The sequence below is a fragment of the Heteronotia binoei genome, chromosome 3, assembly GCF_032191835.1.
Source record: "Heteronotia binoei isolate CCM8104 ecotype False Entrance Well chromosome 3, APGP_CSIRO_Hbin_v1, whole genome shotgun sequence".
Lineage (NCBI taxonomy): Eukaryota > Metazoa > Chordata > Lepidosauria > Squamata > Gekkonidae > Heteronotia > Heteronotia binoei.
Window position 1 is genome coordinate 48,456,534 of NC_083225.1, and position 20,211 is coordinate 48,476,744.

General features: G+C 38.6%; 1 protein-coding gene across 1 annotated transcript in view; it reads left to right on the forward strand.

Annotated features, from left to right (window-relative positions):
- Positions 1-103: 103 nt before the first annotated feature.
- TMCO3 (transmembrane and coiled-coil domains 3) overlaps positions 104-20,211 on the forward strand; it is a 32,415-nt gene continuing 12,307 nt past the window's right edge. The window contains exons 1-9 of the mRNA XM_060233720.1: positions 104-410; positions 3,000-3,884; positions 7,113-7,292; positions 8,901-9,092; positions 10,430-10,558; positions 11,525-11,617; positions 13,233-13,419; positions 15,707-15,824; positions 17,030-17,225. Coding sequence (XP_060089703.1) covers positions 3,363-3,884; positions 7,113-7,292; positions 8,901-9,092; positions 10,430-10,558; positions 11,525-11,617; positions 13,233-13,419; positions 15,707-15,824; positions 17,030-17,225 — 1,617 coding nt within the window. The 5' untranslated portion in view covers positions 104-410; positions 3,000-3,362. The remainder of the gene's footprint in view (positions 411-2,999; positions 3,885-7,112; positions 7,293-8,900; positions 9,093-10,429; positions 10,559-11,524; positions 11,618-13,232; positions 13,420-15,706; positions 15,825-17,029; positions 17,226-20,211) is intronic.

Consider the following 20,211-nt stretch of genomic DNA (forward strand, 5'->3'; position numbering starts at 1 on the left):
TCCCACAATGCATCGCAAAGCAGGGGGGAAGCATGCACATAGTCGTTACATTTGTCTCAGAGCACTCTTCATAGGGAAGAGAACTACATTTCCCATAAGGCTCAGTGGAAGGGTGGGTGAAGGAGGAAGCTGTTGGAGGCTCACCGTGCGCATCTACAGTCTTCCTCCACGAAGCGTTTTGATGGGATGTGACCGAAGAGTTGAGGTTGTGGTAAATATTTGTCTTGGGCTGGTGAGGTGACTGGCTGGCCGGCATTTAAAGGAGCCGTAGCCTTTATTTTGGTTGGGTGGGGAGTCCGCCTGCCTCTCCTTCAGGAGGGAGCGGGGAAGGAGATGGTCTCAGAATGGGGACGTGGCTCTCGCTTGGCAAAGCAACGATGGCTGACCTGTCGTTGGTCCTTCCCGTGCAGGTGAGTGGGCTGTGAGACCCTTGGGTTTTCCTGTTGGCCTGGACGAAAGAGGGGCGTGGGGTGGAATGAGGAGAATCTAGGCCGGAGGTGGATGTGTAATGCAGGAAGAAACGTAGTAAAAATCTGAGACCAGTTTCGCACTAGACCTTTAATCCTGGTTTGAACCTGTCCCTAAACTGACATTCTACACTAGAATAATAGAATCAGAGAAACCAACTCTATGAATCTATTATTTTAGTGTAGAATGTCAGCTTAGGGATAGGGCTAAACCAGGATTAAAGGTCTAGTGCGGAAGTGGTCCGACTGTTTCCGAAAGTGGTCTCTTCGGGCTGAATTGAGATACTGGCTTCGAGCATTTTTGATTAGTAGAAGGTTGAAACGTGGGAAGGTTGCATTCCTCGAAGTGCTTATGAGCTCTTAGGGACGGGCGTCGCAGTAAGCATGCACAGAAATGAGCCAGATCCTCCGCAGCCTTTCAGTATTTGTTGGGTGACCTTTGCCTATTTTTACTTACCTGTTTTTATTATTAGATCTTGCAAATGATGAAGTTTTAGCTATGACTCTTGAAAGCTTTCAGTGGAATAAATGTTGTTAAGCTTTAGTCTCCCTGGACTCCTGGCTTATTTAGCCTTTCAAGCAGAGGGTCTCCTGCCCTGCCTCCCCTTGAATGCAGATTTGTGAATGGAAGATTTTTTAAAAATCAGGGTTGGGAGTTAACCTTTAGAATAGAATATAGCCCTGTGTGTGTAGCGATCTCCTTCTTTGCCCCTCGTTCTTCGCTGCCTTCTGACTACTGTAGGATAACATGTTGGATTCTATTCCACAGGACCTTGGGGGTTCTCTCTATAACTCTATCTGTGTTTCTTTTCAAAACAATCAGTATTTCCTAGCTTACACATGTATTTTAAAATGTGTATGAACCCAACAAAAATTCTGAATTCCCTTTTCTCTCTTTTAAGAAAAGAAACTACAGATATTTGGTTCAGATGTGGCCCACTTTGTCTACTTTAACCAATGGGCTAATAAGCTTTGCATGAATAATGTATTGGGGATTAATGGAATGTAAATTTGCATTTTGAGGCCTTTGTCCTGCACTCTCTCCTTGTGCCTGTATTACAAGGCAGAACTTGATTCCTGGTTCCTAGTTCCCTATTATGTATGGAGCAGCACTGAAAAGAAACTGAAGTGTGTCTGTATCCTACTGACAATTGTGGGGAATCTCAAAAGAGAGTCATTATTTGGGGATACAGAAAACAAAGTTCAGAGCAAAGAAATGTCAAGTTCCAGTGCAAAAACAGCACCTGTATGCAAATAAGCATTTAGGTGTGAATTAATTGCACTTTTGGTATACTGTAATGGTCCTTAGACAAAGCTTACGCTTTCTGTGGAGAAGATAATGATCAGGATGTTGGAGGAGAAGGCTAGGAATTATCTTCAGTATTAGAACAAGATAATCAGGAGGCAATAGCACAGCCAGTGAGATGAGGATAGGATAGTTCATAAAAGCCTTTGTGAAAAAAGTAGATCTTGAGAGAAGATTTCAGGTGACTTAACAAAATCACCTGTTTGGTGAATAGAGGGTAAGGAGCATAGCTAAGAGTGAGAGAAACAAATGGGATCATGGGTTTTTGCACAACAGAAGGGGTGAGAAATAGGGAAAGAGGGAAGGAAGAAGCTGCAAAAATAAGAATTAGAAGCTTAATTCCTAGCCAGCATGAAGGGTTGAGGAATGAAGCATTCTGAGTCAACTAAGAAGAGGAGACATGGCATGAGACAAAAGAAACAGAGATGAGTTAACAGCAGTCTAAAGATAATTGAAGTTTATGGACCAGAGTGTGCATGATTAAAATTAGTAACAATAGGAGAGATTAGATTTTTAAAGTGATGAAAGAAACTTTTGGCAGTATTCTGCAGCTTGGTTGAAGAAGAGTAGAGAGGAGTGAAAGCTGGCTCCATAGTCATCCCTTTAGTCTCAGGTGTATATGGAACAAGTTCCAGTGGTGGAAATAGAAAAATTAGGAGCGGACTTTGCCATGTTCACTTTGGGATGTTGGCAGGATTTCCAGAAAGAGATATGTGATTGACCAGAAGGTGAGAATTGGGCAGCAAAGATTTTGTGGTCATTAGCATAAAGGGAGTGGTAGAAGCTATGAGAATAGATGACAACAACAAAGAGAATCTGTAAAGAATCAAGGATGGGACCTTGATGGATCCCTTCAGTGAAAAGTGAAGGAGAACCAGGAAATTTAGAAACCCAGTGGAGGTTTTGTTTGCCTATCCAAAGTAATTAAAATTATTAGGAAATGAAAGTATTGAGAATAATTATAAAGGGGGGGGGGGTTGTGTGAGAACTGGTAATTTAAACAAAGCTCAGACAAGAAAACAGAAGTTTGTAATCTCTTTTAAAAATCTAGCAGTTGCATATAAATGGCACTTTTAAATGGATGCAGCTCATATATTGTTCTGTTTCTTGAAATGTTCTCCATCTTCTATTAGACCACAAACTCCTTGGATTATCCTTATGGCTATTAAGACTGTATGTGTATTTAAAAACTGTAAATAACCTATTGTTATTGTTCTAAAATGTAGGATTGAGATTGTCAGTGATTCATTGTCAGCCTAAGAAGATCAAGCTACCATTCCACAAGTTAATTTGAATTAAGGAGCATTATCCAAGAGTGAAACACTAGAATAGTATCAGTACACTGAACTTTTCCAGTTTGATAGATGCTAGTTATTGCTATGTTTTGGAGAAAAATCCAGCAAGGAACTCACACTGCATTGCTAATGTGGAGGAATTTAACACTGAACAAAGGAGACTGTGCCATGTTTAACCTCTTTTGTCTTTGTGCTTTTTGGGGATTTTAATGCATATTTGATTCACTGGTTCCAATGTATACCACAGCTGATAGCTAATTTTTATAAACTGATCACACTACATGTGTATCTGAAATGCGAAAAGCATATGACAGAGAATTTGGGATAACTATTGATTGCTTTCCTTCAACTGGTAATACAAACTGGACAATGAGAGTAGCTGGATATATTCCCTTGTGGGTGTTGGCTTCACTGCTGTGCTGTCAATTAATAACTTCTGCAGAACATGAGGATATAGTGAAGCATGCAATAAAGCTCCATCGTGGGAAAGGAGCTGCCACAACTCAGAGGAAACAGTGGCTTGTAGAAAACTGCAGAAAGCTATCTGGTCTCCTTCGTCAAAAGAATGTGGTTCTCAACAAACTTAAAAGTGCAATAAGAGCAGTGGAAAAGGATTCCACATTGTCTCCTGAAGAGAGGACTTTTCAGGTCCACACATTTGAAATTTTCCAAAAGGAGCTGAATGAAAGTGAGAATTCAGTCTTTCAAGCAATTCATGGACTCCAAAGAGCCCTTCAAGGTGATTATAAAGATGTCGTGAACATGAAAGAAAGTAGTCGGCAACGACTGGAAGCCTTGAGAGAAGCTGCAATAAAGGTTAGTAATGTCAGTTTGTGCAGAATGCTAAATTTTCAGATGTATTGGGTGGACGAATGCCTTTTATCTGTCAGAAGACTAGACACTGGTTTTGGTGAACTGGTCAGATATGTATGGTTGGCAAGCAGGATCATGTTTTCTTCTATCCAGGAGAGCACCACTTGTCCCAATCATGGCGGTGACCAGACTCTATACAAAAATCCAAAGGTGCATTGAGTCAAACCATGGGATGGCTATCTCATCATTATATCTTGCAGTTAATTGCTCAGCTTTTAGTTTGTGTGCTTTGGATTTCTTATTACACAAAAAATATTATGCAAATGAATTTCCTGCTCATGGATGTCTGGCATGAATATATGGGGAAGAGGGCTGCTGTGATCCTACTTTTACATCATACATAGTTAGTGAATTCATCAGAACCAACTCTCTGTGAGTTATAGTACACGCATTATTTGAAAACTATTGTCATTTAGATGCTTCTCTTTCCTCATGTATCAATTCCACATTTTCTTAATGTTCACGTTCATGAGTGATAAAAGGTAAGTACAATTGTTACTTCATTCTCTCAAATGTTAAATTCTTGTTCCATCCAACGGATGCTCTCTGACGTGGAGGCTAAAAAAAAGTTTTATTTATAGCCCACCTGTCTCATGAGACTCAAGGTGTATTACAATTCAAGGCAATGCAATCAATAGGACAAGACAGCTGATAAGCGATATAATAGAACTAGGATTATAGAAATCTGAAACAAAGCATAGAGCAGTAGATGTGATATGTAAAACAATTCAGAAAAAAGTGTTACATAAGTATTAAAACAATTCAGGGAGGGCAGGATAATACATGGTGGTATAGGTTGGGCCCATTTCCCCTATAAAAGCACTTCATTGAGCCATTTTGTTATACTGTAGCCATGTTTTCTTTATAAAAATCCCTCTTGGACGATTCTAGATTGTCAGAACCATCACTAAACTCTTAACTCTTTTTCATGATCAAACCAATAAGCTACCACAGCATCTGACTGTTGAAGTTTCAAACAGGAGAAAGAATTCTTATCAATTTAATGTAATTAATATCATTTTGCTGTGCTTTTGAGCTTCTTGAGGGAATCTGGGAACTATTATAGTGCTGATCTAGATGAGCCTGTGACCTGATCTGCATTGGCACTAGGGATTTGAATGCTAACAAAATTTATAGCAGCATTCTTCTTGTTTACTGGTTGGGGAAGCAGAAAGACCTATGCAAAAGTATAGGATTCGTCCATTCTGTTGCTTTACATTTGTCCTTAAACAGAAAGCATTTAAAGAGTTTTATCTAGCCATCTATATGAAGTGTTAGCTTTCAAAATGCCATTTAACTCTATTTCCTTTGCAATCAGTTACAACGTGTGTCCACTCGTCTTCAGTCTTTTTGCAATTAGAATTTTTCATTCAGTGTTCTTATTAGCACTAATAGAAGATCTCTGTGACTAGAAACACAATAGAGCTGGATTTTATCAGTTACAGCTGTGAAATGTAATGTTACATTTTGTTTGAAAATTGTAATTGCAGACAAATAGGGTTCTTGAAACCAATGATCTTCTTGGTACCTGTGTTTGTGCCTTGCAGGCTCATAGTAGAAGTTTCAAGCATCTTGGTTTCTTGATAAGAAATATTTTTTAAAAGTTACGAATTCTGCTGTCTTTTTCTTTTTAATATGTATGTCTGTACTTGTGTCTGTCTCAAGGTAGTGTCTTTTATGTGCATTAGAAATAAGCAGCCCTACTAACAGTAAGGAACTTGATCTTCTTTTGTCAAATGTGAGTTGCTTCTCCACTGTGTTCAGTTGTTGCCCATGCCTTTGTTGAAGAATAGCCTTGGGCAATGTCTGCATGATCTCTCTGAGCCTTGCATGAATCCTGACTGGTAGTGATTGTGAGCCAATGTTACTATGGATGCCATACTGACTCATGCTGGGCAAAGTAGATAGGTAAGGGAGAGTGAGGCTTGTAAGGGTCATAGTCTGCTGCCATAGCAATCAGAGGTCTGTTACTCATATTCTCCTTTTTCAACCTTGTTCCCACAGTCTGGATGTCAGATGTGGAAAGTGGAGAATTTTTAGAGCAGTGGGGATAGAGAGAAATGGAAAGAAATACCAACATCCTTGTATTCACAGTTACAATGTGTCCTGCTGATTCATTTGATTTCCTGACAGTTATAAATGTCACAAGGTTGCCTCTCAGGCTGATGAAATTATTGAAGAGGTGGGAGGTAGTGCCTGGAGAAAGAAAGAAGCTATGTAGGAGTATAATGTCTTAGAGTCTGCCCTCCAAAGCTGCTGTTTCCTCCAGGAGAACTGATCAGTCGTAACTGGGGGAGAACTCCAGGCCCAGCTGAGAGCCGGTAACTCTAATAACAGTAAAAGCCTATGCAGAAGTTACTCCAGTAAACTCACTGAAATAATAAAATTTCACTGTGATTTACCCTGGTGTAAACCATGGTCTTACAGCATAGTCTACTTTGTAGGATGGTAAAAAAAAGAATGAATGTAGCTTTGCAAGGAAAAGTAAAATATCAATATATGTTTTTTTTCCATATTAATTTTATTAAGACATCAAAATAATACAAAAAAGGCTTTGGTACTTTTGTAGACATTTTCAAGAATAATTGCATATCTAAAAATATATTAAGCTTCTATAATAATGATTTTTTTGAATTACGTCATGTTCTGCCATATAATTCAATAAAGGATACCATATTGCTATTACTTTGTTTTGATATTGATCAGGTGATGAATTTGAAAGGTTATATGCCAATTTATACATAATAAAATGTTTCCAATTTTTTTCGTGCCATAGTTCTATAGTCGGCTTGGAATGATCTATCCATTTGGCTGCTGTAGTCAGTCTAGCAGTGGATATCAATATATGGTTTATAAATTGTGGCAGCTACTGGTGACATGAATGTGTCCTTATTCTCTGTTCATTTTATTGGTTACTCCTTCTCAATTTAAAATTTCCTTTTAAAAAGTGAAGATTGTTGCTTCATTTCTTTTTAGATGTTATGTCTTAAAAAGGGGTTCAAGGACAAATGAATATTTTGCAAGAACATTTGTTAATGCGTCTTGTTTCAAAAGTGTGAACTATTATCAGAAAGTTTCAATAACTTTCTCTTTATCTGACTTAAAATAAAACAGTGACCTTATGCTAGTGAACTTTGGGGGGAAAAACTTAGACTCTTAAATTTCCAACAGGAAGAAACAGAATATGTTGAACTTCTAGCAGCAGAAAAACATCAAGTCGAAGCCCTGAAAAACATGCAGCATCAAAATAAGAGTCTGTCTATTCTTGATGAGATTCTTGAAGATGTTAGAAAAGCAGCCGATAGGCTGGAAGAGGAAATAGAAGAGCATGCCTTTGATGACAACAAGTCAGTAAGTCTATTGAGAGATTGGTTTTGTGAGCTCTTTGGAAATAGTATCTATTTATCAATGTTTTAAAAGAAATGGGTTAGATGTAAGTAAAAAAAAACCTGTTGGATATTTGCAGAAGAAATAACTGGGAAAGATTAATGTTTCTTGTAGGAGGAATATACATCTTGATTTTTAAAAAAATGACATAGAGGGGAGCAAAACTGAGAATGCAGTTGAAAGTCTTCTTTCAGGAGTAAGAAGAAAGAGGCAAGTGTAGAAATAAGGGATATTTATTCAGTAATATCAAGCTGAAAAAAATAACTGAAAAAATACCTTATCTGTATTTTCCAGATTCTTTTTTCAATCGAATATAGAGCTCAGCATTTTTAGCTATTCAAAATGGCCGAGTCTTAAAAAATGCCAAAAGCATTCAGATAGCTGAAGTTAAAGAGCTCTGTGTGGCATGGCAGCTCCTGGGGCTCCTTTTTCCTGCAGCCTGGTTGAAACAGTACTGCAGGAGAAAGCGAGCCCAGCCAGGATCTCCTGTGCCACATGGAGCAATGTGTTCTACACAACACAGCAGCTCTAGGGCTGTCTTTCTCCTGCAGGTGCCCAAAAAGACTGTGGTCCCTTCAGACACCCTCTCCAAGCAGCAAGCAAACTCACTGCCTGGAGAAAGTGTCCAAGGAGCTGAAGAATTTGGCAGTCCTGATTATTTCCTAAATCCCAATACCATGCCAATATTGGTATTTGGGAATATCAGGAAATACCAATATGTTTCAGGTTCAATATACTTGTACCTGCAAATTAACCTTTTTTTTTGTGCATACCCCATTAGGAACTAAAACAGCAAATTCATCACCTGCTTTGAACTCAGGATTATTGAATGGCGACATAGAAGATAAGCAAAAGAGAAGTTGTTGGCTAGAATATGGTTCATAACAATACAACAATTGATTAAAACTGAATTGTTAAATTGTAGTGGTCTGAGACACAGTACAGAAGAGATTGGTATTGCTACCTCCAGGGGTTTTTTTGAGCTGGAGCGCACCAGAGCATTTAAATATTCTCCCCAAGGCTCCAGCCTTTCCCAGAGTGCCTGCTGCAGTGTGTGTGCTGGGGAAGGCATGGGAGCCATTTAAAATGCCTCCTGGAAGGCTCCAGCCTGTCTGTGTCTTCCCGAGCGGGCATGCTGGTAAAGGTTGAAGCCCTCAGGAAGGCATCTTTAAACACCTCCCCGGCTTCTGCAGCCCCCTCTAAATTGGGGGGTGGGAGTGGAAGGCTTCCATCATTGGATGGAGTGTGCTGCCTCTGTGGAGCAACAGAGAGGGGAGATTTAAAGTTAAAGTCCCTCCTCTTTGTCATGCCCCCTCTGTAGCCTTCCCTTCAATGATTGAAGCTTCCCCCCCAAAATTAGGGGGGACTGGGGAAGCCATCAGGGAGGTATTTAAAGATGCCTGCGGGAGGAGCTCCTGCTGGTTGCTTTCTACAAAAAAAAAGCCCTGACTACATCTTTAAGTTCCAGAGTGAGGTCCAGCCTAGACATCAAGAACTTTTGAAATCCTTTTCTGCTTTGAAGTGCTGGAACAAAAATATGAGCATATGGAGAATTCTTTGCTTTCTTCATAGGTGAGAGGAGTTAATTTTGAAGCTGTTTTAAGAGTGGAAGAGGATGAAACAGACTCAAAAAGGAATATTTCAAAAAGAGAAGTAGAAGACGATTTGGGTCTAAGCATGCTTATTGACTCCCAAAACAACCAGTACATACTTACTAAGCCCAGGGACTCAACCATTCCACGTGCTGATCACCATTTTATAAAGGTAAATTATTATCAAAATAATTGAACACCCACTCTAAGCAACTGTAAAAGGCTTGCATTAAGATTGCAGCCCTGCCTAATTGTTAATCTTTCAGAAATAGGCAAGTAACCTTGCTTTGGAGGTTTTTAATTGATTTTGAGTTAAATGTGTGAAATATACCTAAATCTGCTCTATTTTTCTGCGGATTTAGTGGTACAGTTTGCATAAAATGTTATATGGTTATAATTGCTTCAGGACCATAATCCCTACCTGAACATTTGGGTGAGCATCTTCTTAGCTGTAGGTATGGAAAGCTGTCTCAAGACATGACTAACCAATATATTTGTATAACCAATGTATACTCAGCGGGAAGATGTTGCCTCTTGATTGCTGCTGTGTAATGTACATAACTGGTGTGTTATTGTTTACATGTAAACCTAAAACATCCTGGGTATACTTTGGCTTTCACCTCTGTTTTTTAAAAAGTAATCATATGTGTGAAGGAACTCTTGCACCACTGAAAGATAACTCTACTAGCTAGAAAGTCTCCACCATTAGATCTGTTAACTTTTTGACAGGCTCATTAGTTCTACATAGATGTGCTATCTAAGGTCTGATAATAAAAATGGCACTGTGTATAACATCTTCATGAAAAATTCTGTGGCTTCAATTTATAGTGCTGCATAGGCTTCAGTATGAACAGATAAGCAGGCTTCCCTGCTATCTTCAGTTTTGGGGGGGTGAGGATCTATAGGGTTAGTGGAGAGGTCAGCTGCAGGGGAGCTCTTGTGTGTGAACAGCTTTTGGGTGAGGCTATGTTTGCACAACTGCTACAATAGCTGTTGGGCCAGCTCTCAGCTGTACTTAACGATGAATTCCAGTATTGTTTTTAAACGTTGTCACATTTCAACCATGACATTCACCACTCTGTTCACTGATAAGAGTATTGTCAAACTAAACTCAAGAAAGAACATGATCCACACCTTAAATGCTCTCACACCACGGGCTATTTGTTCTGTGTGAAATGAGCAAGTTGTGACACCTGTACAAAAAAACTCCCTGTACAAAAGTTGTGACACCTGTACAAAAAAAAATGTGCATGCTTCTCAGGACTGAATAGGCCTAATAAGTGGCTGATAGCTGACAGTGTGATCCCATTTTCTATCCAGAAGGTGTACCTTCTTCACTTATGTTTTAACTCTGGATGCTTTCATACAATGACTGTTTGCAAGTGGATTTTGCTGTTCTCACACAGTAAAATCCAGTTGCAAAGCATATTAGTTAGTGTGTGTGAATGCACCCACTGTTCGTACGTATGCATCTGTTGAATGAAATAGTATTTTAATTTTATTCATTAGGATATTGTGACCATAGGAATGCTATCTTTGCCGTGTGGCTGGCTGTGCACAACAATAGGATTACCTACTATGTTTGGGTACATTATTTGTGGAGTGCTTTTGGGACCGTCAGGACTGAATAGCATTAAGGTAAGGAAAGTATATTTATGGGAGGATTTAGTATTTATAATGTGCATTGAAAAAATTAAAAAAGATTGTGTGTGAAAACTGAGCTACTGAAGGATTTAAGTAATAGTATCATGCATCAGATTTTGCTATTTTTGTTCAAGTTAGTCTTGTACAGTGTGATCGATATTTCCATTAAAAAAATTGCTGCTATATTTCAATGGGAAATAGCTGTAGCTGTGTAGCATTGTTTTCTGTATCAGGGATAAAGTGGCTGGTTTTTCCCAAGTGTAAAATGAAAAACATCCCTTGGTCATTTCAAAACTATTACTAGAAAAAAATATTTGTATGTATTTTGATACCTAATTGGAAAATGTACACAAAGTGAAAAACAAACACTTAGGGTTAGACAGTTTTCTTGCAGTTCAGAGACTGTTAATATATGTGGAGCTCTGCATTAACAAGGTATTCCCCTTGTGCTTTAGTGAGGATTAATAATTTAAATGACTGCTGGAGCCCCACCTCATTCAAGCTCTGTAGGTACTGCAGAACCTTCTCTTGTACACCACACTCCTGGATCATGGCCTATTAGTCTTTATAGCAACCTTTCTGGGAACCTCTTGCCACACACCCAAAGTTCTTTGTACAAGCTTTCCCCCATTATTTTTTCTCCTGCATATACTTTACATTGGTTAGTTTCTTTCCCATCTTCTACCTCACATCCAGCATGATTAGTGTTGTTTTCTTTCTGAAATAATGCTACTGTTAGTAGAAGTTTGGATCCTTATCCTGATTTATGACCCTTTTTGTCTATCCTGTTTCTTATACAGGAGCACAAGTAAATGTAGTGCCTTGTATACAAGGTGAATGAAGTGCAAACCATGGTCGGGCTTCTGGGTCTTATTTTATTGAAGTTGATACAGTACAGTGACTGTTCTAAGAATCAATAAAAGAAGGCTACAGCTTACTGAATAAATGTGTTTTTTTCAGTCAATTGTACAGATTGAGACACTGGGAGAATTTGGTGTATTCTTCACACTGTTTCTGGTTGGCTTGGAGTTTTCTCCTGAAAGATTAAGAAAGGTATCACTCCATAGCATGTGTGTTCTTTAACATTACAAGTAATTTCTGAACATTAAAACTGTTACCTTGGATTTTTCAGGATATGTATCTCATTATTTTCATGTTTCTTAACTAGAATTACGGAAGTAAAATGTCCCCCCCCCCCATTTTTCTTTTCGCTCCTAGTTTTTTGGGAGATAAGAGTTCTAGAATTCATAGATACTGAGGCTTAGTTCTTCCTGAAGTGGCAAACCTATTTCCAGTCTGTACCCCTGCAGTTGCAGGCAGCAACTGGATTACTATGATACATTAAACAAATCACTGCACTTAAAAAACAACGGATAACCTAGCATGCCAAGAAGAAGACTTCTGCTATCTGTAGTGCTATCTTAAGCAGTTCTAATCACAATCCCACTCAGGTTTGTTATTGGAACTTACTCCCAGGAAAAAGTGTTTTTAGGATTGCACTGCCAGTTTCCTGTGTGTACATGTATTTGTGTAGATGAGCAGCTCAGATACAGGTTTATGATACTGGTTAGAATTAGGCCCAGAGTTCTGTAGACAGGTAAGCAAGCTTTAATTATGGCCTTGCAGCCTTTGTTTTCACAGTAACATCACTAGGTTAATTTCTACACTTGCTGCTTCATACTGTGAAGTGGCTAGTGCAGAACGCTGAGTCTAGACTGCAAGTAATTGAGTCTACAGTAATTACACTGGCTTCCAATCCACTTCCAAGCCCAATATAAGGTGTTGGTTTTGACCTTTAATGCCCTGCGAGGCTTGGGAACAGGATATCTGAAGGACAGTCTTCTCCCATATGTTCTTACCCAGTAATTAAGATCAGAGGGAGAGACTCTCCTGAGTGTCCCAACAATCAAAGAAGCTTGTTTCGTGGGTACAGGAGAGAGGATCTTTCAGTGGTAGCCCCATGATTATGGGGCAACCTCCCAGAGAGGTGTGCTTGGCCCCCTCACTTTTGACCTTTATGAGGCAGTTGAAGACAGTTTTACTTGGGACTGCATTTAACTCTATATGAAAGAAAGGCAGCTAATATTTAAAATAAATTTAGTAAACAAACAAATACAATTAAAGTGGTGTGATAATTCTAAGGCTGTAAGACCCCAGTTGTACACTCAGGCATTTATGTTTGAATCCATATATGTTTTATTTCTATAACGAAGAAACCCATATTGCTATAGCACTTAAAATACTAATGAATGATTACCAATACCAGATTATTATAAATTGGAAGTTAAAATGGAAAGGCAAGTTAACCACATACTTAAAATTGTAGGGCTTTTGTTGTATAGCGTCCTTCCAGTAGATCATCTTGTACTTCTTTCAGCCTAGCTTGAAACAACATTGAGGGCTGTGTTTGCATATACAGTTACAAGTTTTTGATCTAGTGTATTTTAATGATGGTGAAAAAAACTTATCACAGATTTCCCCCCTCCTTTTCTTGATATTCATAGTGTTTAATATGTCTGAGGTCTGGAAGCTCTTACATTAATCTGAAGACCTCTTGGTTTCTCTGAATTTTGAATACCATAACTTTATAAAACTTCACTGTTAAACTGAAAACCATCAACATGTTAATTTGTATTGTGCTAGTCTAAGTGAATATTTATTCTCAAAGGTATGGAAGATATCATTGCAAGGACCCTGTTACATGACTTTGCTGATGATTGCATTTGGCTTACTGTGGGGACACTTCCTACAAATTAGAGCAACTCAGATTGTTTTCATTGCTACTTGTTTATCACTATCAAGCACACCATTAGTATCCAGATTTCTAGCAGGGAGTTCTCGAGGTGATAAAGAAGGTAAGTACAGCTTTATTTCCAAATTAGAAAAGTTACTGCAAACTGAGCATACACATGTGAGCAAAAATAATTAGCCTTTTTAAAAAGTGTGTCTTTGGTTGTAGAAAGGTACAGTACTCTTAACCAAGCAGTTAATTTTAGGTTCAATAACTTACAATTTTGAACATGGATGATTTGGGCTTCAAGCTACTTCAACCCTGAATGTTACACAATCTAATCTTTTCAGCCCAATAGGGCAAATGCTTCTCATTCTATGTATAAGCTGGAAATGACTACTGATGATCCATGGCTGTGGTGTGTCCATGAGGTCTCTCACTGAGGCCCAGCGGCTGTTCTTTACATATGTAATGCCACTTTCAGGTTTTCATACCTCTCTGAACTTCTGTTTTTAAAATGGTGGGGTCAATTTGACCCCATTTATGGTTTTGTGGGTTTTTGATGTTTTCAACAAGGAGTATTTTTTACCCCTATTCCAAATTTGTCTCTCCTTTGTCCTGCATTTCTGAAGAAAGTTATTCTTGAGGCCTGATTTTTTTTTCTTAGTTCTCTCAGTCATGGCATTAGTTACTATCAGGTTGCTTTTTGCTGCAACGTGGGGTCACTTTGACCCCTATGCCAAAGTAGTATAGCTGGTTTTTTTCCCTTGGGAGGGTTAACATTACTTGGGTTAACAAGACCTTGGCTATTATTTTGTTGGGGCATGGAATTACCTTGTTGTATTTTCTGTGATGTAAAAATGAATACCCGGTGATATTCAAGGTCTAACTTCTTGAGGTATATGTGGTACAGCTGCAGGCTAATTATAAATTATTGCAAATATAAAAGTTTGGCAGTTAAGAAGCTATGATGTGCCCATGGGATTTTCTGTGGCTCAGTGGCTGTTCTGCAGATAGTAATACAGCTGCCCAGCACTCTGCCAAAGGCCTTAGTTCTGCCAGGTGGACAGAGGCATCTCCTGGCCCCTCTTCCTCTAATTCCAGGTACCAGTTGGATAGGAATAGGTGATGCAAATATATTGAGCAAAATGAAGATCTTCAAGAAAAAACAAAAGACTTCATTGGGAGAGAAGCAGGAAGGGGAGGTTTGTTTGGATGAAAGACACATAGCAAAGCAGTCCAAAGAAAACCACTTCAAAACTTGATGTACTGCTAATTCTACTGTCCCTGGCCAGTTGCACTCATGTTAGTCTGTAGATCTAGGAAGCTAGGAGGAAATGGCTATAAAAGGACTGTCAGGTATATGTGTGAATCTTGACCCCACTAGTTTTTCATATAATTTAAGTCCATGGAAGCGACCTTGGAGCTGGGACCAGAGATTAGGTTCTAGGGTATGAGTGCAAGCACTGCCTTTCCCATTGCACAGTTTGTACATCTTAAGAGTCATGTACATCACTGATGTGTGGAAGTGAAATTGAAAGTGGTCTTTGGGGACAACTCAGTCCACAACACCTTGTAACCAGTGTTTCCTTTAAGCTGAGTTAGTGTGAGCTAGCTCACAGTTTTTTAGCCTCTGGCTCGCACATTTTTGTCTTAGCTCAGGACAAACGACCCCAGAGCAAACTTAATTTCTGCAGTAGCTCACAACTTTAATGTCAGTAGCTCATGAAGTAGAATTTTTGCTCACTGGACCTCACAGCAACTTGTATTGCTTGCAACTCAGTTTGTGTTCTGAGCACTAAAACTGCATGTTGCTTTTACAAGGTAGAAGGTATAAATTGTTCCTACCTTCACACTTGCAAGGGTTTCATTAGTAGGATGAACAAGAGCTTCACACATGTTTCAAAGAGCACTTCCAGATTCTACAAATAACAGATCCCACCTGCTTGTCCAGAAATTGAACAGGTTTTATTTAGATATATACAAGTCGAGCTGAAAGGTCCCAACTGCAACCACTGGAGCCGCCATCTTAACAACTAAAATACAGCTGCTTCTTCCCAAACACCCCCAGGAGGCAGATGGTTTTGCTTTCAGATATTAGCTCTTTTCTTAACCATTTCATTCTTTATTACTCTTTACCACAATATACAGTTACAGTTTGGATTGATTAAATTAACTGTTTTTAACACTTCCAGAGCTCATGTTTAGAAAAATACAATGTGAATCACTGAATACACAACAGTCTAAATTGAACTGTTAAGCATACATTCTCAGAAGCTTTCTATGAGCAGCTGATCATTAATTTCAATAGACTTCTCAGTCTTCAGTAAGTGTTGATCCTTATCGATGAAGTATTGCTGTTGAATCTGTACCAATGTACTAATTTAATTTTTGGTTGTCTTGTGAAACAGGTGATATTGACTATAGCAGTGTTCTACTTGGAATGTTGATAATGCAGGATGTGCAGCTTGGCTTATTTATAGCTATTATGCCAACGCTTATTCAAGCTGGAGTTGGCACGCATTCCAGGTAACAAAGTTCATCGGTGTGTTCTTATTTCACTTTTCTTGTCTTTTATCTTGTCTGTCCCGCAAGGATCTTAGGGCAGTACACATAATGGTTTTATTTTGCTGCATGAAAGTATTTTTCAGCTTTAAAATGTACTTTTAAGCATTTTGACTATTACTGTATGATGATTATTTATTGTTTTTGGTGGCAGTAATCCAGAGATGTGCTTGCCTTACAGCTGTTAAATGTATTGGGAGTTTGACAGTGAGATCCTAACCAGAGTTATACCCATTTAAACTCATAGACTTAAATGGATTTGGAAGGGTATAACTCTGTTTAGGATTGCAGTGTTGGTCAGTGTCCTCTTTACCATAATCCTGACCCTACTACGCCTACACTGCAGCCCCTTCAGTTTAGTAAGGATAGATATTCCTGAGTAGATGTTTACCAAGAAACTGGTGCACATTACCATTTGTATATATATAAGGCATGGTTCTGGATTATAGCTGTTGTTGTTAAATACAATCAAATAAATAACATGTTGCAATTGAAATGTTAATTTGTTAGAACAGTTTAAATTAAAAAAAATAGTTAATTGCTAAAGCTGCAGTACTGCAGTCCAAGCTCTGCTCACGACCTCTGAGTTTGATCCCGGTAGAAGCTGGGTTCAGGTAGCCGGCTCATGGTTGACTCAGCATTCCACCCTTCTGAGGTCAGTAAAATGAGTACCCAGCTTGCTGGGGGTAAAGTGTAAATGATTGGGGAAGGCAATGGCAAACCACCCTGTAAAAAGTCTGCCATGAAAATGTTATGAAAGCAACATCACCCCAGAGCGGGAAACGACTGGTGCTTGCACAGGGGATTACCTTTCTTCCTTTTTTTTTAAAACAAATGTTAACTTTTTCAGTACTTCCAAACTAGAGTAAAACAAGTTGAACCTTATTCATTCGACTTATATCCTGCTTTGTTACATGAGCTTGGAGCAGCTGACATCAGTCTTCATGCAAGAAAAATGTGTCTATTTCTCAGGAGTTTATAGTCTCAATGTTTGTTTGTTTTTTAAAGCTGAGCATACTGTGGCCTTTTAAACAAAGTTATAGCTGGAAACTGTAAATGCTAATGTGGATTTATGTACACTTGATTTTTTAAATACTTTTTTTTAAATTGCAGGAAGAAATCATTTTAGAATTAAGAAACTAAAACTGTCTTTTGCTTCTCTTTTACAGCATTATCAAGGAAATACTGAGAATACTGACACTGGTTGGACAAATTCTCTTTTCTTTGGCTGCTGTCTTCTTTATGTGTCTTGTTTTAAAGACATATCTAATAGGACCATACTACCGCAAGTTGCATGTGGAAAGCAAAGGAAATAAAGAAATCTTAGTTCTAGGAATATCTGCTTTTATGTTTTTTATGTTAATGGTAATCTTTCTAAAATTTCATATTTATTAAAATGTATATGGGCAGGTAGCATTTGGTCACTAGGCGTGGGTTGTTTAGTGAAAAATAAACCAAGTTTTTGATTGGTTTGCAAATATTCCTAAATTGATACCATCGATAAATCTAATTTACAGAACCCTAATATTCTCTAAAGCTGTATATGTTAATTGTGTGTGAGAAACAGAAAACTGGCTATTGTGGATGGGGTTAAAGGTCACCCCTCTAAAATCTTTATTTTCTTTTGTCTGTAGACATGTACCTGGCAGCAATTATCTAGTACATCTTATTTTTAAAGCTTTTGTGGTTTTAAAAAGCCACTTCTGCTAATAACAGCAGTAGATGCTACAACATCTGAGCTCATGACTGGGTTCTCCATTTGATCAGGTTTCAAAAAGGATCATAAAATGGTTGTGGCATTGTAAGATGCTCTCTCTGTGCACAGAAGGTCCCAGGTCTGGTCCCAGGCATCTCCTGCTAAGATCTTGGGTAGAAAATATTTCTGTTCCATAGAAACTGGAGAGTTGGTGCCAGAGCAGACAACAGTGAACTGGATAGTTTGCTTGATGGAAACAATTTTTTTTAAAAAAGAAAAACCTAAACCCAAAGGCCAAAAAAGTCTGGTGTGAGCAAATGGTATGTCATGTAATATGCAAAATACAAATAAATGGCCCAGACCTGGATAGTCCAGGCAAGCCTGATCTCGTCAGATCTCAAAGGCTTAGCAGGGTCAACTCTGGCAATACTTGGATGAGAGACCCCCTTGAAATACCAGAGGTGGGAAGCAGGGGCAGGTTTTATTCAGCCATCTGTCTATCTTCCAGACCCCCAGTAGGGGTCAGTCACCAGAAGTCACCATGACTTCCCGTGCAGACAGACAGACACACATGTACACAACACCCCCCCCCCCAAACAACCCACAAATAAATCCAAGGTTCAGTTAATATGGATGTGGCCCTTACCTGTTAAGTGCCCACTGTTAATAATTGGGTATAACGAATAGTGTAAAAGAATTACATGGAGGAACCATTGCTTTTGGCAGTGAGCTAACTATACCTAGTGTAAAATTTGCTGTCTTGGTTGCCTGTGTCGTAAAACCCTGTTTTTCTGTAATACCTTGATTTCAAAGTCCATTACACAGTGTCTTGGGAAATTGAAATATCCATCCATTTATTTCTTTGTATTACCATTTCTAATGAGTAGTTTCTTCAGTTCAGAGGAGCTGATGTGGTCTAGACATTGTAAGAGCAAGGTGGAAATCAGCAGTGTAAAAGATAGATTTTTCTCAAGGATGCCCTTTGGGACTGGAAATTACAGGGTAGATCAAGGAAGAAAATAACTGCATGTTACTTGTAAGTAGCTGCTCTTGGCTAAAATCACCCCAGCCTACAAGGGTCAAGGACCTGTAGCACTTCCTGAAAAATGATCAGCTCCCTCACAAAACTTTGGCTAAATGCCTATTTTTGTTTAAATATGAGTCTAGAAGAGCCATAAAGACTAACAATATTTTATTTCAGCATAAACTTTTTTTGATTATTCTTCCTCCTCTTGTCTTGAAAACAATGGGCTACCAATTGTAAATTAAACCCTAGGAACTAGTCCCTACATAGAGCCCACTATCAGAGCTGTCTGTTTTTGCTTCCATAACAGTGTTGCATGTCCAGACTCCAGCCACTGCATTAAGAGCTCATTCACCTAGGTATCTTCTAATATGCTGAAAGTTGTTATTAGCCAACAGTGATTTTTTTTTTTGCTTACATAGCCCAATGAGATTACCGTAATTTTTCCTGTAAGGGCATAAATGGATGCAAGAATTAAAAATAGTAAAGTTCAGAAACCAATAAGGTTTTTTCTGTCTTCTGTGACATTCTGTAGCAGCAGGCTTTAAGGATACCATACTTCACCAAGAAACAACTTCAAAGCACTGTCTGACTTGAATCAAGCAACATTGGACTTTATTAGCAATTCTGCCACTCTTAGACTTAGACTTAACAATTGCTTTCTGTAGGAAGCTGTTATCTCTTTAAGGATTTATGTAGACTATTCATCGTTTGTGAGTTTATAGCTAGCATACCTATGCTGAGAATAGATCTTTCTGTCTTCGTGTTCATTTTGTAAAAAAACCCTCCCTTCTCTTTGCACTCATAGTACATATATTCACTGTGTCACATGACCTTTGAATGCAGTTATTTTCTGAGCTTAGAAATGTTTTAATTTTTCCTTTGCTCCAAAATATAGATCACATGGTGGTATTACCTCTTTTCTCAGAGGATATAGTAGACCTGTGGCTCTTATAGCTATGAAATTTTATTTATCTGTGATAGATGTTCACAGCTGTTCAAATGGAGTCTAGCTTTTTCTGTATTTTAGTAATCTGTTTAGAATGAGTAAATTAGGAAACAGTATGAGTTAGACGTAGAGATATAAGTACATACTGAGAGGTAAGCACTTCTTGTGTCTGCTGAAGTATGTCTGTCTGGCCAATGGAGTTACTCTGCAATAAATGCAATTAGCCTCTGAGGTACCTTAAGACATTTCTTTTTTTGGCTGTAAAACAGCTTTCTAAAAGCAGATTATTTGGTACTTTTCATTAATACAAAAGTGACAAATAGATTTGAGAATAAGAACATAAGAAGACCCATGGTGGATCAGACCAAAAGCCCATCTGATAAGCTGCCACTAGGAAGCCCACAAGTGGGATGACTGCAACAGCATCCTCCAGATAAAATATTTATTTGAGAGAGACCTTGTCTGTGCATGGACCCCTCGCAGTTACAGCCTTGCATCTGTGTCCAAAATGCATTTATATAGAAACAGTTTTCTTGGTGTTAGGAGAGCCAGCAAAACATAATGGAGTGCTGGGTTTGAATGTCAGTGCAGTGGGTTTTATTTTTTTTTATATAAATGTCTTCATAATCCAGGTTTGTGTCTCATTGTTGCAACTAGAGCTGACAACTGCATGGGGATGGGG